This window comes from Sciurus vulgaris (assembly GCF_902686455.1).
Source record: "Sciurus vulgaris genome assembly, chromosome: 16".
Taxonomy (NCBI): domain Eukaryota; kingdom Metazoa; phylum Chordata; class Mammalia; order Rodentia; family Sciuridae; genus Sciurus; species Sciurus vulgaris.
In genome coordinates, this window is record NC_136477.1 from 14,903,552 (window position 1) to 14,921,637 (window position 18,086).

At 46.7% G+C, this 18,086-nt stretch overlaps 2 protein-coding genes across 2 annotated transcripts in view; one reads left to right on the top strand and one right to left on the bottom strand.

Moving 5' to 3' along the window:
* SLC1A6 (solute carrier family 1 member 6) overlaps nt 1-16,852 on the bottom strand; it is a 53,789-nt gene extending 36,937 nt beyond the window's left edge. The window contains exon 1 of the mRNA XM_079114083.1: nt 16,728-16,852. The gene's annotated coding sequence lies outside the window, so the exon portion shown is untranslated. The remainder of the gene's footprint in view (nt 1-16,727) is intronic.
* TEKTL1 (tektin like 1) lies at nt 9,379-16,914 on the top strand (the record flags this gene model as incomplete). Its single annotated transcript, XM_079114090.1, has 7 exons — nt 9,379-9,948; nt 11,102-11,206; nt 14,884-15,082; nt 15,468-15,634; nt 15,751-15,846; nt 15,940-16,053; nt 16,666-16,914. 7 exons carry the CDS (start codon nt 9,379-9,381, stop codon nt 16,912-16,914), a joined length of 1,500 nt encoding a protein of 499 aa, XP_078970216.1.
* Between the last annotated feature and the right edge of the window lie 1,172 nt (nt 16,915-18,086).

Below are 18,086 nucleotides of genomic sequence, written 5' to 3' on the forward strand. Positions count from 1 at the left end.
AAAACCTACCCTCTTAGTCATTTTGAAGTATGCAATATATTGTCATTAACTCTATGATTTTGTTGGACAATGTAACTTGTGAACTTGTTCCTCTGGACTAAAATTTTGAGTGCTTTCACCAACATGTCCCAGAGTCTCCCGTTCCCCTGTCGTGGTCAGCACCACTTGATTCTCTATGAGTCTGACTTTTTCAGGTTCCACATAAAGATGAAGTCAGCCAGTATCTCATCTGCCCGTGCCTGACTTGTGGCACGTAACACAACGTCCTCCAGGTTCACCCATGTTGCAAGGATGACAGGATTTTTGTTGTTGTTGTTGTTTTTCAAGGCTGAATAGTAATCCCTTGGGTATATGTAGCATGTCTTCTCTGCTCATTCACCCACTGATGGACATCCAGGTCGCTTCCCTGTCTTGGCTACTGTGAATAACGCCACTGTGAACAAGGGAGGACAGACACCTCTCAGACACCCTGATTCCATTCCTTTGTCAATCATGTCTTCCCGGGACATTCCACCTGTACATCTGTGTCCTCTCACACACATCTTGGCAAAGGAACACCAGTCATACTGGATTAGGGCTCATCCTACTCCAATATGACCTCATCTTAACTAATTACATCTGCAATGACCTTATTTCCAAATAAGGTCACATTCACAGGTGCCAGAGGGTAGGACTTCAAAATACCTTTTCAGAAGGGACAATTCAAGCCACAGTGTGGGTGAAGTCTTTGTCAGTCCTGCCTCCCACCTAATCGGGGTCACCCCCCCCCCAAATAGGAAGACTGCTTGGAGACTGAACAGACAGAAGGGAGCACCCATGGCAGAAGTATCAGAAAGTCCTCAGTTGGTCCACATGAGGACTATGCCCTCACATGGGAGGGTCACCATCATTAAGTCATTATACAAATAAGTATAAGGGCTGCCTCTGTGCCAGGAACTGGGCTGTGGATTCAGTCATAAGACATAAAATACCCATCAAGAAGCTGACATTCTAGAGAGAGAAGCAAGAGAATGGTAAACCTATGATTACTGAGGTTCCTTAAGGATGTAGCACATCATGATGTATGAGATTTCAGACCAGTCAGTGGAGGAAGGTCCCTTTAGAAGATAATATTTGAGAGGAGACCTTAAAGTTCAGAGGGAATAAGCCATATGGAAATTCAGGATAAGAACATTCCAAAGAAGGAAAACATTTTGGGGTTGGTGGGGGAAAGAAACTTCAAATACCGTGAGATGCAAGCTTGGTGAGTATTTTAGCCCATTTTCTATTTACTATAATGAAATACCTCAGGCTGGGTACTTTATAAAGAAAAGGTTTATCTCGTTCACAGTTTTAGAGGCTGAAAATCCAAGATCAGGTAGCCCCTTTGACTCAGACTCTGGTAAGAGCTGCTTTGGTTGTGTGACATCATGGCAGATGGCATCATGGTGGAACAGCACATAAGAGGGAGAGGTGACATGGCAAGACAGAAAGCCAGAGAGAGAATGAGGAGGGGCCAGGCTTGCTCTTTTAAACAAGCCCCCTCTTAAAGACACTAGCTGGGGTTCCACAGAACTACATTGATCCTTTCTGAAGGCAGTGCCCCAGTGACCTAATTACTTCACACTGGTCCCTGTCTCTTAAAGTCCCACCACCTCAACCTCATGGCACTGAGGACCAAGTCTCCAACATTTGAACCTTAGGGACAAACCACATCTAAACCAGAAAACTGCCATGGCTGGTTCTTAACAATCCTCAGACAGAGAGGGTGGCAAATTGGGAAGGAAGATGGACAGGCACCAGGTGAGAGAAACTGGATTTCAGTAGCTCAAGGTAAGAAATTTGGATGCTCTTCTAAACTTGAAGCTCACCTCATTGAACCACGCACTGGGTCTTAAAGCCACAGTCTTCCTAACCTAAAAGAAATACCCAAGTCCACTAATGGGGGTGAGATTTTCCAAGGGGAAAAGTGAGGAATAAGAAGTAAATGGAGGGTGGAAACCTGTTGCATGAATTAGTTACTGCTGCATAACAGATGATCCCAAACTTAGCAGCTTACCACATACTGATTGCAGAGTACAGGTTCCCCCGAGTCAGGAGTCTGGACATGGCTTAGCTGGGTCCTCTGGCTTGGAAGTCTCTCCCCAGGCTTCAGATAACATGTCAGCTGGGGTCACTGTTTCATCTCAAGGGTAGACTGTGGAAGGCTTTGCCTCCAAGCTCACTCATACGGATGCTGGAGGATTCGGTTTCTCAAGGGTTACTAGGCTGGAGGCTTAGGTCCTCACTGGCTGTTAGCCAGAGGCTGCCCTCAGTTCCTGGCCACATGCGGATCTTCATAGGGCAGCTCACAACAAGGCGACTGACTTCCTTCAGATTGAGCAAGAAAAAGAACAACAAAGAGTGAACAAGAGAAACCATGATCTCTCCTAATCTCAGAACTGGCATCCCATCTCATGTGCTGGTTCCTATGGGTTTGAAGTCCCCGGGGAATAAGTCAGGCACAGAAAGACCAAGACCACATGATCTCACTCCTATGTGGAATCTGGAAGAGCTGTTCACATAGAAACAGAGACCAGAATAGAGGTTACCAGAGGATGGGGAGGTTGCGGGGAGAAAGAGATGAGAAGAGACTGGTCAACGGGGATACAAAGTCAAGATCAGAGAGGATAAATAAGCCCTGGAGTTCGTTACACAGTCGCATGGCCAGAGTTGGCAGCTATGTGATGCATATTTCAAAATCATTAGAAGAGGTATTTCAAATGGCCTCCACAAACACAGGGTGGTGAGTGAGTGAGACAATGGGTATGCTAATTGCCCAATTCTGAAGCTGCATAACATACATGTGTAGCACACTGTGCCCGCAAACATGTACAATTACCGTGGTCAGTTTCTAAAAATTAAATCCATTTTATGTTTAAAAAAATGAAACAGAATGATGGGGGAGAAGACTGCCCAGGAAGTGAAGACCGGGAGCTGGGCGTTGTGTGGGATCATCAGGATGGGCCATCTCACCTAAAGGACACTGTATCTGAGGCACCAGTGGCAAATGACCAGCTAGTGGAAGACAGCATAGAGGTGGAAAGAAAAGGTGTGACAGGGCACAGGGGAGGGGATTCAAGTCTCAGGGGCTCCTCCATCTCAAATGCTACTTACAGGTCAAGTGGAATGGGACCAAAAAGACCCCATGGGATTTGCCAATTGGAAAAGGACATTTGCCAGAGTACTTCAGTGGGTTGATGGCGTTACAGACATGAGGACCTGTCCTGGTCACTCACCCCCTGCAGGAGGTGACCAGGAAGAACCTCCCTTCACAGCCTGGGGCTTCCCACCATCTCCTGACACCTCCACCAGGAAAGCGACCTCATTTCTCAAAGACAGGACGGATTCTAGGTCACATCCCCCTGGAACGAGAGACCAACTGATGTGATTATCTCCAAGAGAAAGGGGGGCACCTACTAAAAGTAGAACCTCGCGCCCCAGAAGGGAAGACATCGGGGAACCTAAAAAGGGGTCTCTGATAATTACCTGCCAAGATTTCAGAACGAAGGGCATCTCCATGTAATACCAAAAGAAAGAAAGAAAAGCATAGCTAGAAGTTTTAGAAGGTTCTCCTTCCTCATCTTTCCCAAAATTCATCCCAGGACAGAACTCGGTTCCCCACTTTCCGTGAGTCATTCTGTAGAACAGGTTTAGCCCCAACAAAGACAACTGCAAGAATTTCCAAAAAGCGTCCTTTATTATAAAATCAGAGGGCTAATATGATTCCCCATTGGCCTGAGTTTAAAATATTTAGGCTTCAGTATGTTGAGAGAAGGGAGATGTGTACAGCTATAAATGCACACACATACACACACACACACACACACACACACACACACAAAGAGAGAGGCACAGGGAAATGGTTGGAATTAAATGAACGTGTTTAGAATAGGAATCTCTGGACAATACAGTTTAAAATAATTCTTATTTCCTTTATTATGTTTTTCTGTATTTTACACATTTTACAACATGTATATGCATTACTTTCATAGTAAAAAGTACTTTGTTGGCTTAAGAAAGGAATTTGGGCTTGAAAAATAATGAGACATTTTCCAAGGCCTTGGGTTTATGTGGCTCCCTCCATATCTATGGAGATTGGCTCTAAGATCCAGGTACCAAAATCATCAGGTGCTCAGGTTCCTTATGTAAACCGACATGGTATCTGCATAGGCCCTCCCCACATCCTCCCATATACTTTAAATCATCTCTAGATGACCTAAAATACTAAATACAAGGTAGATGTCTCCTAAATAGTTGACATACTGTGTTATTTGGAAACAAAAAGGAAAAAAGTTTGTACGTGTTCAGTGCAGATGAAATTTTCCCCTGGACGTTCACCTGTGACTGATTGAGTCCACAGATGTAGAATCCACAGATCACAGAGGACTGACCGCATCATGTTTCTGCAGCCTTTTTCAAATGTCACCATTTTTGATCACTGATCTCCTGAAGACTCAGAGCTAATCTCAGTCTTGTGTTCAAAGGTTCCTTCCGGATACCTGTAGACCCAGGAGTGACCAGTAGGCTTTCAAAATAGAGTAGAAGACAGTTCACCTGTGCCTCAAATTCAGGAACACATGTCAGGCTAGAGAAGTGTCTAAAATGGGCCCCCAAAGCCAGGAACACGAGCTGAGTTCTGGGAGTTGATACAGAGTCAAGGTCAGGGTCAGGGGTGAAATTGAGAAGTTGGCAAGATTCAGCAATGGTCCGTACCCACTTCAATGCTCAGATGAGAGCATATGTACTGAAAGTGGGTTGAACCAATACCATTCAAAATGGCAGAGAACGCACCCTTACCTATAGGCCTAATGAATTTCACCAGAGTCATCTGGAAGTGAAAGTCCTCCTGTGTAGGCCTGGCACAAGAAAGCTAACTTAGGTGTCTCTGGGTAGGCTGGTACAACGTATTCCTGACAGAGGTGCTCAGAACAACAGGCAGCCAACTAACCCAATAATATCTAGAGGAACCCCGACAAGTTCAATGGCTGAGTGGGGATCACTATCTCACATGAGCTGTCTCTGGGAAAACCCTCCCTGCACCACGTTGTTCTGGAATAGCTCACTTACCTGTCCATCCAACCAATAAAAATGAAAACGAAGCACCTGCAGGATGCTTGCCTTGTGGCAGCCCTGGTGCCAGATGCTTCACTCATGCTAACTCGTGTCCATTATCCTAGCTGATAGATGAGAAAACGCAGCACAGTGGTTAAGAGAATTGCCCAGGCTCACACAGACAGTAAGAATCAGAATTAGAATGTGAACCCAGAATAGTGACCCGACATTATCCTGACCCTCATGAAGATGGTCTGAGCCATTGGTTCTGGCAAGTGATCACTATGCTAAACACATAAGATTCCATCACTGAAGTTCACCTGTCTCCTCTTCCTGGGAATGGGCCTCCAGCATGGCTGACCACTGGTTGTCCACTTGATTCCTCCCTGTTACTGAATGGCCCTTTGATGTTACAAAGCCAAAGTTGTTCATTCTTTCTTCATCTTTGCACCTCTCATTCATTCATCAAGAAAATGTTTATTCATTCCTTCACTCATATATGCATTTAATAAGTATCTGTTGAGTTCTTGTGACAAGCTACTATCCATGCTGAACGCTAGGTGGTGGGACATAGTGATGGATAGGAGAGGTTAGCTCACTACCACATGAACCTCACTGTCTGCTGGGGAAGACAGACAAAGGGGATAAACAAGCAACGGATATCCATTTGGATGGATAAACAAGTTATGGTATATAAATAAAATGGAATATTATTCAACCATAAAAAACAATGAAGCAGTAAGGAAATTCCTCAGAAAACTTAGAATGGAACCACCATTTGACCCAGCTATCCCACTGCTCAGTTTATACTCAAAGGACCAGCATACTACAGTGACATGGCCACATCGATATTTATAGCAGCTCAATTCACAATAACTAAACTATGGAACCAACCGAGGTGCCCTTCAACAGATGAATGAATAAAGAAAATGTGATCCATACACACAGCGAAATATTACTCAGCCTTAAAGAAGAATGAAATTATGGCATTTGCTGCTAAATGGATGGCGCTGGAGAATATCATGCTAAGCAAAATAAGCCAGTTCTAAAAAACCAAAGGCCGAATGTTTTCTCTGATATGCAGATGCTAATTCACAATAAGGGGGGGTGCACTAGGGAAGAATAGAGTAACTTTAGATTAGGTAGAGGGGAGTGATGGGAGGGGAGGGGAACGGGGATAGGAAGGATAGTAGAATGAAACAGACATTATTACCTTATGCATGACCAATGTGATTCTACCACATGTATAGTCAGAAAAAGGAGAAATTATACCCCATTTATGTATGATATATTGAAGTGCATAAATGCATTCTGCTTTCATGTATAACTAATTAAAACAAATTTTAAAAATGTTTTTAAAAGAAGGAAGCATGGATCCATGCCACAACATGGATGAACCTTAAACACTTCACGCTAAGTTAAAGAAGCCAGACACAAAAAGCCACACATTGTATGTTTCCATTTACATGAAATATCCAGAACAGGCAAATCCACAGATGAAAAGGACATTCAGGGTTATCAGGGGCTGAGGAGTGGGTGGAATGGAGTGGCTGCTAATGGGGAGAGACTTCCATGTGAAAGTGATGAAAATGTTTTAGAACTAAATAGAGGTGGTGGGCACACGTCATGAATGTACCAAAAGGCTCTGGATCATGCACTTTACCAATAAAATCATTCCTTTTACCTGTGAGCATTTATCTCAGAAAGACAAATAGAATGGACCCAGCACGTGGCAGTGCCATGAATTCCTTCGTCCCAGGTGTCGTGAACTATGCGAGGCACTTAGAATGCAGCACTTGCAAGGTTCTTGCTTTCAAGGCTTCTAGATTCATCTAGGCACATGGGGAGAGATTTGAAATCAAAAAGTAAACAAATAAATACATAAAACAATCTCAGATAGTGGGGAATGTTTTGAAGATATTAAATGAAATGTAAGTTTAACAGCGACCTTTGAGTAGTCAAGGAAGATTTGAGAGGCAAGACCTCCCTAAAGGATGCTGTGTTGGTCTGTTTTCTGTTGCTATAACAAAATACCTGAGGTAGGTATTTTTAAGAAAAGAGGCTTATTTAATCCACAATTTTAGAGGCTTAAAGTCCAAGGTTAGGTGGCCCCATCTGTTCAGTCTCTGGTGAAATCCTCCTTGGCTGTGTCACAACATAGCCAGAAGAGAAGAGCTGCGTGCAAGAGAATTCATATGGTGAGAATGATTCAGGGGTCAGGCTTGCTCTATACAACTCACTGTCTTGGTAACTAATGAGGGTCTCATGAGATCTACCTTAATTCTTCCAAGACCAACGCCCCCAGTGATCTAACCTAACCAAATTTCACTAAAGTTCTACCACCTCCTAACACTTCCACACTGGGAACCAAGCTTCTAACCCATGAATCTTTGGGTGGTAAACCATATCCAAACCATGGCCAATATCAAAAACCCATACAGGTAACAACAAGTGCAAAGGCCCTGGGGTAAGAACTAACTTATTAGAGGAACCCAAAGGTAGTCAGAGAAGGCAGATTATAAACAGTTTTGTGAGTAAAGGGTTTTTAGATCTTATTCTAAGTGCAGTGAGATTCACTGAAGGGTTTTAAGTAAGAATACAGTGTGGTTTAGTTTTGATAATCAGTTCAGCCTGTGGTGTGGAGAATGGATTTAAGGAAGGTGGGCATAGGAGGGTAGGCAAGGAGACCAGGTGAGGAGGGGTGACAATGATGGAGGTGAGAGTGAGAATGTTGGTGGTAACAAGTGAGAACAAAAAGATCAGACTGGGAATGAATTTTGAAGGTAGGCCAGGCAAAACTTGCTAGATTGGATGTGGATTTTTTTATTTTTATTTTTTTTTTTTTTTTTGCGATGTTGGGGATTGAACCCAGGGCCTTGTGCCTACAAGGCAAAGGCAAGCACTCTACCAACTGAGCTATATCCCCAGCCCTGGCCGTTTGAGAAACTAAGGGAGACTCCTAAGCTTTTAACACGAACAGCTGGGGTGGATGGTGGACCAAATATCAAGTCAAGGAACACTAGCAGAGGCGAAGATGGAGGAGAGTCAACGGAAGCTTGGTTTTGGACCTGCAAAGTTGGAGGTGCCTATGGAACACCTAAACCACTACTCAAAGAAAATAAGTACGGATGTTGATGGAGAATTCCAGGGGTGGGAAGTGGCCTCGGAGTTTTCCCCAGAACCTGACCTGCTTCCTGTGAGGGAGGAATACCACAGGATGACACTTGGTGGGACACAGGGTCTTCCTCCCACAGAGAAACAGAAAGTGCAGCTGTGACTCACTTTCCCAGCTTCCCTTGCAGCCAGACCAAGGCCATGTGACACAAGGTTAGCCAACTGGTGAACCCACCTTGGACCCTGGACTCTGAACAGGCAAGAAGTAGAGAATTGGCTAGAGAACTGGCTCAGTTGGTGGCTGCAGGAGCAACAGCATTCCAGGGACAGCAGATGCCACTGAGCTCACAGGGCCAGTCGCTGCATTCCCAAGGTCCACTGTTTGTTGTTGTTGTTATTGGCTCTGATTGGACTATAAATTTCTGTAACTTGCACTAAAAATCCTGAGTGATGGGGAAAGAGAGGTTTAGTCGTTGTGGTGAGGGAAGACCACTTTAAGATGGCGATATTTAAGCAGGCTTCTGAAGACTGTAAGGGAGCCAGCCATGGGAAGGACGTGGAAGGCGTATCCCCTGCAGAGGGAACAGCAAGACCTAAACTTTCAAGTGGGAATGAGCTCAGGACATCCTCAGAGCTGGAAGAAGGGCCAAGTTGCTGGAAATTGTTCATTCCCAAGTATTTTATTCTTTTTGACGCTATTATAAATGGAATTGTTTTCTTAATCTCGCTTTTTGATTGTTCATTGCAAGTGTACAAAAATATAATTGGCATGTGTGTACCAATCTCATGTCCTTCAACTTTGCTGAACTCATTGGTACCAAGTTTTTTCAGTGGATTCTTATTTTGTTCATGCAATATCATGTCAACTGCAAATGGGAATAGTTTTACTTCTTTCCAAAGCCAAAAAGGAACAGATGGAGGAGAAGATTGGCTTTCTCAAGTATTCGGAATTCCAAGGCATCTCTGCTGAGCTCCAAAGAGAACCCTCCCCACTGCCCACCGCCTTACCCCTCCCCCACTACTGGAACTCCACCTACGCTGTTGTCCCCGTCGCCATGGTGATGAGCGCTCTCCGTTCACTTACTCTACAAGCCAGAAAAGAGTTGTGTGATTAGGGCGGGGCGGGAGCAGCGTCGCCCCTGCTCCTCTGCGTGGAAATCCCAGGTTAGGCCCGGGCATAAAACGGGGACCATGCCGGTGTTGCTACCCCCAGCTGAGCCCAGCCAGGACACGCGGGTTGGGGCCCCAGCATGGCGCGAGGCAGCACATGCCAAGTCGCGGAAAGCGCACCTTCTGACGGACCGCTGCGGGCAAGAGGCAGTGACCATGTGGCAACCCAAGGACAGCGTGCGGGACCCGCACGTGGCGCACCACCTGTGCCGCGCCGCCTACATCCAGCCATGGCGCTTCCGCGTGGAGATGCTCAAAGGAGGCGGCACCGTGGAGAAGCCACCACCAGGCGAGGGCGTCACGCTGTGGAAAGGCAAGATGAAGCCCCCGGCATGGTACGCTCGCCTGCCGTTGCCCTTGCACCGCGACGCGCGCGCCATGCAGACGGCCGAGGTGGTGCACGCGCACGCGCGCGGGGCGCGCCTCACCGCCGCCCGCCTCGGCCGCGCGCAGCACCAAATCAACGCGCAGCTGCAGCTGCTTCAGCGCCAGCGCGAGGCCACGGACCTCCGGCTCAGCGAAGTGCGCAAAGGTCTGCTTATCAACAAGCAAAGCGTCAAGCTGAGGGGCTACCGACCCAAGTCTGAGAAGGTGGGACCCTCCCCACCACCATACCGAGTTGTAAAGGCTGAAGCTTCTGCTCCCGGATATTCAGCCTGAGAAAAACCTTCCCCTCAGAGAGAACATCTCCCGTATCCCAACTCTAGTGAGTAAAGGCACAAGATGAGGACACCCACAGGGTGAAGGGCCCAAGCCCCCAAGTCACAGGGAGTGAGACACACCAAAAGGACGGGATTTTCAGTAGTCTTCCCCCAAGACAGGGAAACTATCCACTCCCCCAGCAGGATGGCACCGCTGAATCAAACTCAATGAGAAAACCTTCCCAAAGAGTAAAATCCGCAACCCCCAACTCTGGCATAAAACCACCCACCCAACCCCCATGCCCAGAGAGAGAGAGAGAGACCCTCAATGCCCCAATCCCAGTGACAAACACCTCCAGCCCCAGCTGACCTGTCTCAGCCCAGATTAAACTCTCCCCAAAATGTGAAATAAAACCCAACCTTCCAGCCTCAGAAAGTGAGAACCCCTTCCTAGGACCTTCCCTGGGGGACAGTTCTGCCTAGAGACTAAGACTTCAGATTCCCAGCCCTGAACCAAGAGGTAAGCCCCCAGCCAGGAAGAAATGGTGAGACACCTAGTACCAGTTCTCCCATAATCCTCCCCCTAAAATAAAATGCCAGACCCCTACCCACTAAAGGTGGGAAGTATCCCAACCACCCTGGAGAGAGATGAGACCTTGCTTGAGAGATGAGATTCCAGCTTCTAGCCCTCAGATCCAAACAGACCCCAAGATGGCAAATCACCATCGTCCATATGATGAGCCAATTCCAGCCAGGGTTAAGGGATGAGATCATTGCTGAAAAAGGGGCCTCAGTCCCAAAGAGTGAGAATGACCCTCCTCCAAGTTCAATCACCTCCATTCCAGCTCACTGGGTCCCTACCTATAAAAGGAAGACCCTCCCAACCTCAGACTTCAGAAGGTAAGAGCCCCCCCCCCCAAGTAAGAGCCCCTGAAAGGATCAAGTCTTCTCAGATGGCAAGACCTCCAAAGAATGAGATTGCCCCAACTCCGTCCTCCAAGCCTGGAGTTTATGAGGTTGCCAGAGCCTCCCCCATCCCAGAAGGAAGAATCACTCTCCATCCCTCTCCTGAGGTTGAAAGCAATTCTCACCTTGTTGTCTAGATCCCTGACAAAGCCGACAGCATGCTTACATGGGAGAAAGAGGAACTGAGGGTCATGAAGAGGAAAATGGAGAAAGACATGGAAAAATCAGAGACTCTACTCAAGGTTAGGAGACTTGGGGCCAAGTTAGATGAGCTGGAGAGGGATCACTAATGGGCACACTGCTCTTGGGGTTTGTAGCAGACCTTGGGGACTGGAACAGCAGTAAATCCTTCAACTCACACTACCTGACACTCATCACATTTCCACTTGGATTTTTTTTCTTGTTTTTTTCTGTTTTTGTTATTTGTTCATTTGTTTTAGGGTTGTTTTAGTTTTTGTTTGTTTTGCAGTGCTGGGGATGGAACCTGGGGCCTTATGAATACTGATAAAGTTATGCTTCCCAGCCTCCACATTTCCACCTTGAAAAATGGAAAAACTGAGATCCTGAGAGATTGAGTTGGGCCTCAGAATAACAATAGACACCCACCTTGTGCCAACCCAGTGCAATCATTAAACTAGCTCCTTAAAACTCTCCAGTGAAACAGAAACTATAATTCACTTATCAGAGATGGTGAAATTGAGACTCAGAGAGAGATGACCACCTCCAAGGCACAAAGCCAGCCAGAGACTGGCCTGTAGTTCTGGGTCAGGTGTCTTGAGTCTAGCTACCTCTTTACACTCACTCAGACACCTTCTCTCCCTATATACTTTGCTCTTGGCAACAGGAATTTCCTTATGAGGGCATTAATAGAAGTGGGAGAGAATCCAGAGTCCAGGGAGCCTTTGGGACCAGTAGGATTAGCTGATAACCTGTGTGTGCTATCGACTCATCCATTCAACAAATATTAATCCAGGACCCTACTGTCACAGGCGCTGTGCTTGGCATTGGTGATAAGGTAGTGAACAGATCAGAGCTGATCTTGCCTTGGTAGAGTTCACATTCAGGGGTGATTCAAAGAAGGGACAGGCTAGCAGTGGGGAGTAATTGTGGAGCGGGAGACTCCGAAGGTGTGGTGCTGTCCGTGGTGCTGAACTTCAGTTGAGCATACCCCCTAACCACTATTATATTCCTTCAATAATGATTCCTGGAAAATCCCTCTGGACAGTCAGAAACAGACAAGAGAAAAGATCATGATGGTGGACCCAGGATGGAAGTGTTCAAAAGGGATAGAGGAAAATAGGAAGGCCGGGAAAGACAGATGTAGATAGAAAAAAAAAAAAAAAACACCCAAACACTGGAGAAGACATGGGCTGAATATTGCTGGAGAAAAATGCTCACCCCAAGCAGACTTGTTTTAACTTAATATTATGAACTCAAATCTCAAATTGGCACTGAGAACTTTCCCCTGGCTCTAGAAGGCTTGCCATCCTGCTGTGAAAGTTATTTCATACCTCCTCTTTTTTCAAACCTCTCCAACACCCTATTCCTTCTTCACTCTCCACTGCCCCCAAGGCATGCAAGCTGCCAGAAGGAATCTTTCTCATTCCTGTCAATCCCATATAGTCTTCCCTCTGTAACTGGGTTTCGCACCCTCAAATTCAACCAAAAGCAGGTGGAAAATTGGGGGGGAGTGCATCTGGGGACTGGGGCTGTAGCTCAGTGGTAGAGCACTTGCCCAGCATGTGTGAGGCACTGGGTTCAATCCTTAGTGCCACATAAAAATAAATAAAATAAAGGCTTTCTGTCCATCTACAACTACAAAAAAATTTTTAATTGCATCTGTACAAAAATTGTATCCAGAATCCAAAAATTTGTCATTATTCCCTAAACAATACCATTTAACAATTATTTACATAGCATTTACATTGCTTTAGACATTATAATTAACCTAGAGATAATTTAGAGTCTGCAGGATGGTGTGCATAGGTTTAACACAAATACTACACCATTGTGTAGAAGAACTGAAGCATCTGGGGATTGGGATATAGGCAGGGGATCCTGGAATCAATCCCCTGCAGATACCGAGAGGCCAATACAATCCCACCCACCTTCTCCAACATCATCAATATTTCCTTGTCTACTGGTTCATTCCCACCAGGGAACAAACGGGGAGTTATCCTTTAAAGGGTACAGATGTTTTTGATGGTCAAAAATTTCTGAAAATGGACAGTAGGGACATTTGTACAACATTGTGTGTAGACTCAATGCCACTGAACTGTCCACACAAGTGTGTTAAAATGGCAAATTTTATGTTGCAGCTATTTTACAATTTTTTAAACCCCACCTCTCTTGATCCCATGTGCTGCTCTGGATAATTCCCCATTCCTCTGAACCTCTTGGTAGACAATCTGCTCTGCATGTGCTGACTCTTCACTTCCTTCAGGCAGGAATCAGATCTGGTCAGAGCATCTCCACTTGCTGACCACTGCATCCCCACATGCTGGCACACTGTCCACCACACATTAGGGGCCTGATGAACATTTAAACTAATGAATGAAAGACGTTTTAAATCCATTTTATTACTAAAATGGATGGATGCCAAAGAGATCACACTCTTAGAGAAAGAAGCTAGACAGAATAGTCACCATGTGATTCTGTGAATCATACCTGTGTGATGTGTGGCACATGTATAATGAAGTTCTAAGTTCAGCAAGGTTTTCACTAAGGGACCAGATGGTAAATACTTTCAGGCTTGTGCACTATACATTCTCTATCATGTGACCACTGTGAAGAAAATGAACAGAGCACACATGAATGGGCATGTAGCCACGTTCTGATAGAATTTTATTTACAAAAACAGGCCACCAGGCAATAGGCTGTGGTTCACCAACCCCTTGAAGAACAGGGAAAACTAAGTTAGCTTGGTAGAGCTAGAGAAGGAAGGGGCAGCAGAAAAGTGTATCAGGTCGTGGGAAGATTCTATACAGCATCTGGATGGGAGGAGGTGTTTATATGGCAGTATACATAAGCAAAAAGGCTTCTGTTTTGATGAAGTCAGGCCTCGAAATAACAATGAGCCCAGTCTTGCCAAACCATGTGTAGTCATTTAACCAAATACTTAAAACTCTCCTGTGGGCTGGGGATGTAGCTCAGTGAGAGTATTTGCCTAGCATACACAAGGCCTGCGGCTGGATCCCTGCAAAAGAAAAAAAATCAAGTTGTTCACATTATATATACATGTATATGTATATATTTGCTAATTATGCTTCAATAAAGCTAGGGTAACACTTAACTCTGTAATTTTAAGTGTTCTCACTACAAAAAAATAAGTATGAAAGGTTATGGAAAGGTTAATTAACTTGATTTGTATATATATAATTTAACTTTATATATATATAAAATATATATATATGTCTCTGTATCCCATAAATACATACAGTCATTATTGGTCAATTAAAATAAAAATTTAAGTGAAAATAAAATGAAACTTGAAGTTTCAGTAGTCAAAAGGATGAAACTTGAAGGATGATGTGATGTGGGTCAAAGAGAGAAAAAAGTCTTTTTTCATGAAATATAGACGTGTCATTTTTAAGAGATTCCATAAAGGAAATATTTCTCTGAGGAAATAAATTCAGCCAAAATATTTCCATAAATAAAAGCCTTCACAAGAATTTTTTTTTAAGATCTGGGGAAAAGCCTGGGAATGTGGCCTCATGGTAGAGCCCATGCTTACCATGGGCAAGACCCTGGGTTAAATTGCCATTATCAAAAAAGAAAAAGGAAAAAGAACTGGAAAGGATTAATTTAGACACAAATGCTTTGCAGCCTATAGGTCTGGCGCCTCCCAGCAGGGAAATCACTTTGGGCCACCCACCCCAACCTCCCAGCTCACTCTCTGCTTTCTGCTTCCCTGACCCAGGCTCTGGCCTCCTGCCGGGATACTCTGGGCTTCTACTGCAAGGAAAGGCTCCAGGCTGTGGAACTCATGAACCAGCCGCTGGACAAAGTTCTGGAGCAGGCGGGCCGCCACTCATGGTTGGACCTTTCCCGCCCCCCGACCCCGCGCCCTCAGGGCCTGAAAACGCCTCCTCCTGACCCCATGGGCACCTTTACCCCAGGTAGGCCCCACAGGAAAGAGTCCACAACAGTGGGTACCGTGGTGCCTTTTTACTATTGATGCACCCTTTCACCCACTCAGCTGCCCCGTTCCCTGGGGAATAACAAGCTGTCTCTTGCCCAGCACCCATTCTGGCTTAGCTTCTTCCCCTGGACACCCTCCCCACACTCAGTTATTCAGTTTCTGCTTCTAAGGAAACCAACCCAAGACGCCACTCAGGATCCTCACTAATAGTCCCTCCCCTGGACTTGCTCCCAGTCCCTTAGTAAGGTCCCTCGCCCGTGGCCCACTACCACCTGAGAATAGTGAAGAGAAAAAGATGCAGAAAGCTAGTATCTGGAAAGGAGGGCTCGGCGCCCACCAGCGACTGTCCCATGCGTTGGCAGAGTGCGCCGCCGCGCTGTACGAAGCTAAGCGGTTGTTGATGGAGTCTAAGGACACCTTGGCAGAAATGGCAAAGAACGAGACGGACATCCAGAAGCAACAGCTGCAAATAAGCGACCGTGTGTGCGCCTCCCTGGCACAGAAGATGCGCGAAACCTTGGAACTGAAGGTGCATACTACCAGCGCGGCCGGGAGGTGGCAGCTGCGGTGGAGGGCGGGAGTTCCAAGGCGAGAGGAGGTGGGACCCAGAGCAAACTTGATCCCGCTTGGATTCCCCACCCCCAGGAGAGAATAAATATGACATTAGGACTAATGAGGGGAACCATCCATCGGTGCACGAAATTCAACCAAGAGATGTACGTCACCCGCGGACTCATCAAGGTAAGGTTTAGAGGAAAGATCTACGGGGATAGGGACAGGGTGGGGTGCCCAGGGATACTGAGACTCAGTGTTCCACACACCTCACTTTGGCAGGGTCCTCTGTCGAAAAGTTACCTGGCTACACGAGAGAAATTGAACAGACCTCTGGTTCTCATGCACCAGAAACACGTGGGCACCCAACTCCCGGAGGCCACGCGCCTTGCCCAGGTACGCTGCCTCTGCGTCCTCTCTTTTGCTCCACCTCGCCCCCACTAGGCGTGGCCCCATCCTGGTAAGACCTTTCTCAAGCATACCTGACCAGGTAATACCCCCTCACCCAGGTCAGCCGGTCCTTCAACCTCTGACCACGAGGGGGCCCTTCAGTACCTACAGTTCTTCCAACCCCAGTGCACCCACCCCCAGCCTTCATAAGGCTCCTTGCTCAGCCCGGCCCTGTGCAGTCGCCTTCCTGCACGCCTTGCCCAGGTGCGTTCCCCGATCCCAGGTCCGACCCTTCCCTCACTCTCCAGGTGAATTTCCTCTCTGAGTTCACCCCGCCCGGGTTTATTTTTCGGGGACACCCAGCCCAGTTCTCCCCAGTCCCCACGGCCAAATGCCCCTTCTGAGGTACAGCCCTTCTAGCTAAGCTTCTGCCCAGACTGCACCTTTCCACATGCCACCTGGCAAAGCGTGACCCCCCACCCCCGCATCCGGGGTTCGCCCCTCTTCCGTTGCGCTCCGTACACAGGCGCACCAGGTGTAGGTGTCAGCCCGCAGCACGCAGCGCCGCGCCCTGGGCTGGGCTGGCAGTCTCCCAGCACGGCCCCGCCCCCTCTGCAGGGCACTGACAAGCTGCAGCGCCACATTACGCACGTGGAAAAGAACCTAAACGAGCTGCTCACCACGCGCGATAACCTCGCCTGGAGCCTCAATTGCAAGAAGATCGGGCATGATGTGGACTACAACGTGGTGCGCCTGCGTCTTCGTCAGCGGCACCCACACGTGTACTACGAGCAGGCGCAACGCCTGGTCAATGACTGGGACCCTCTGACTCCGCAGCGGAGCGAGTCCAGCTCCGCCCCCAAGTGACGCCTGACTGCACGGGCTGGGCCCTCGGGAGAGGAGGTTCCCAGCACCATGGCCCTCTCTCCCCTCTGACTCACTTTTCCTTCAAGCGCCTTATAGCAGAATTATAATTAAAGATATCAATTGTCATTTATTAGGTACCTACTGTATGCCAATTACTTACTCTACGACACATTATAGACAGTGCATCCTGGTAATTAACAACAGATTCACTTGCCAAAGTGTAAGTATTCAAGTACTGACTCCCCAGTTTTAATCTGCATGGCCTTGGGCACTTTATTGTCCCTCTGTGATCTCTCGCCAACCTGTAAAATGAGTAATATTACAGTTACCCCTTTGCTTATGGTAAGGAGAGATGAGTTCATATGTATAAGACCTGTAGTATGGTTTCTGCATGTAGCATATGGTGAGTGGACTTTTGTTATTAACAGGTCCATCTTAGGGTTGGGGGAATGGATACAATGAGAGGTTAAACATCTTGCCCAAGGTCACACAGTAAGTAGTTAAGCTGGGATTCTCATCACTGACTGGAGAGCCCGCATTCTAAGCAGAATTCCCCTGAGTGCTGGTCTGTATTCACTTCACAGAGAGCCCAGCCCTGAGCCAGATGCTGAGATTGTAGTTGACTCTTTTGGGTGAGGCCTCAGGGTGGCCTCCTGCAGGAAGCCTGCCCTGACTGCATCCTTTCATCCAGTCACAATTCAGTTCCTCCTGTGTATTTCCATAGCCTCTTGGACACCATCACAGAACTCTTCATATTAAGCTGTGGTTGTTATCTGCCATCCCCAAAAAGATCCCAGGCTGTGATCCAGGCTGTGAACCCAGCAAAGGAGGTGTTCATTACAGCCACAAATACAGCCATGCCTCCTTATCTGTGGATTCAACCAACCTTGAATTGAAATATTCAGAAAAAGATGTATCTGTACTAAACACGTACAGACTTTTTCTTATCCTTATACCTGAAACAATATAACGATTATTTTTATAGCATTTACGTTGTAGTGGTAGTCAAAGTCACCTAAAGGTGATCGAAAACCCATGGACGAGTTGTGTGTGGGAGGAGAATGTCGTGTGCAAATGCCACACCCTGTAGTATAAGGCACTTGAGCATCTGCAAACTTTGGTATCCACAGGGGTCCTGAAACCAAACCCCACAGATAACCAAGGACAACTAG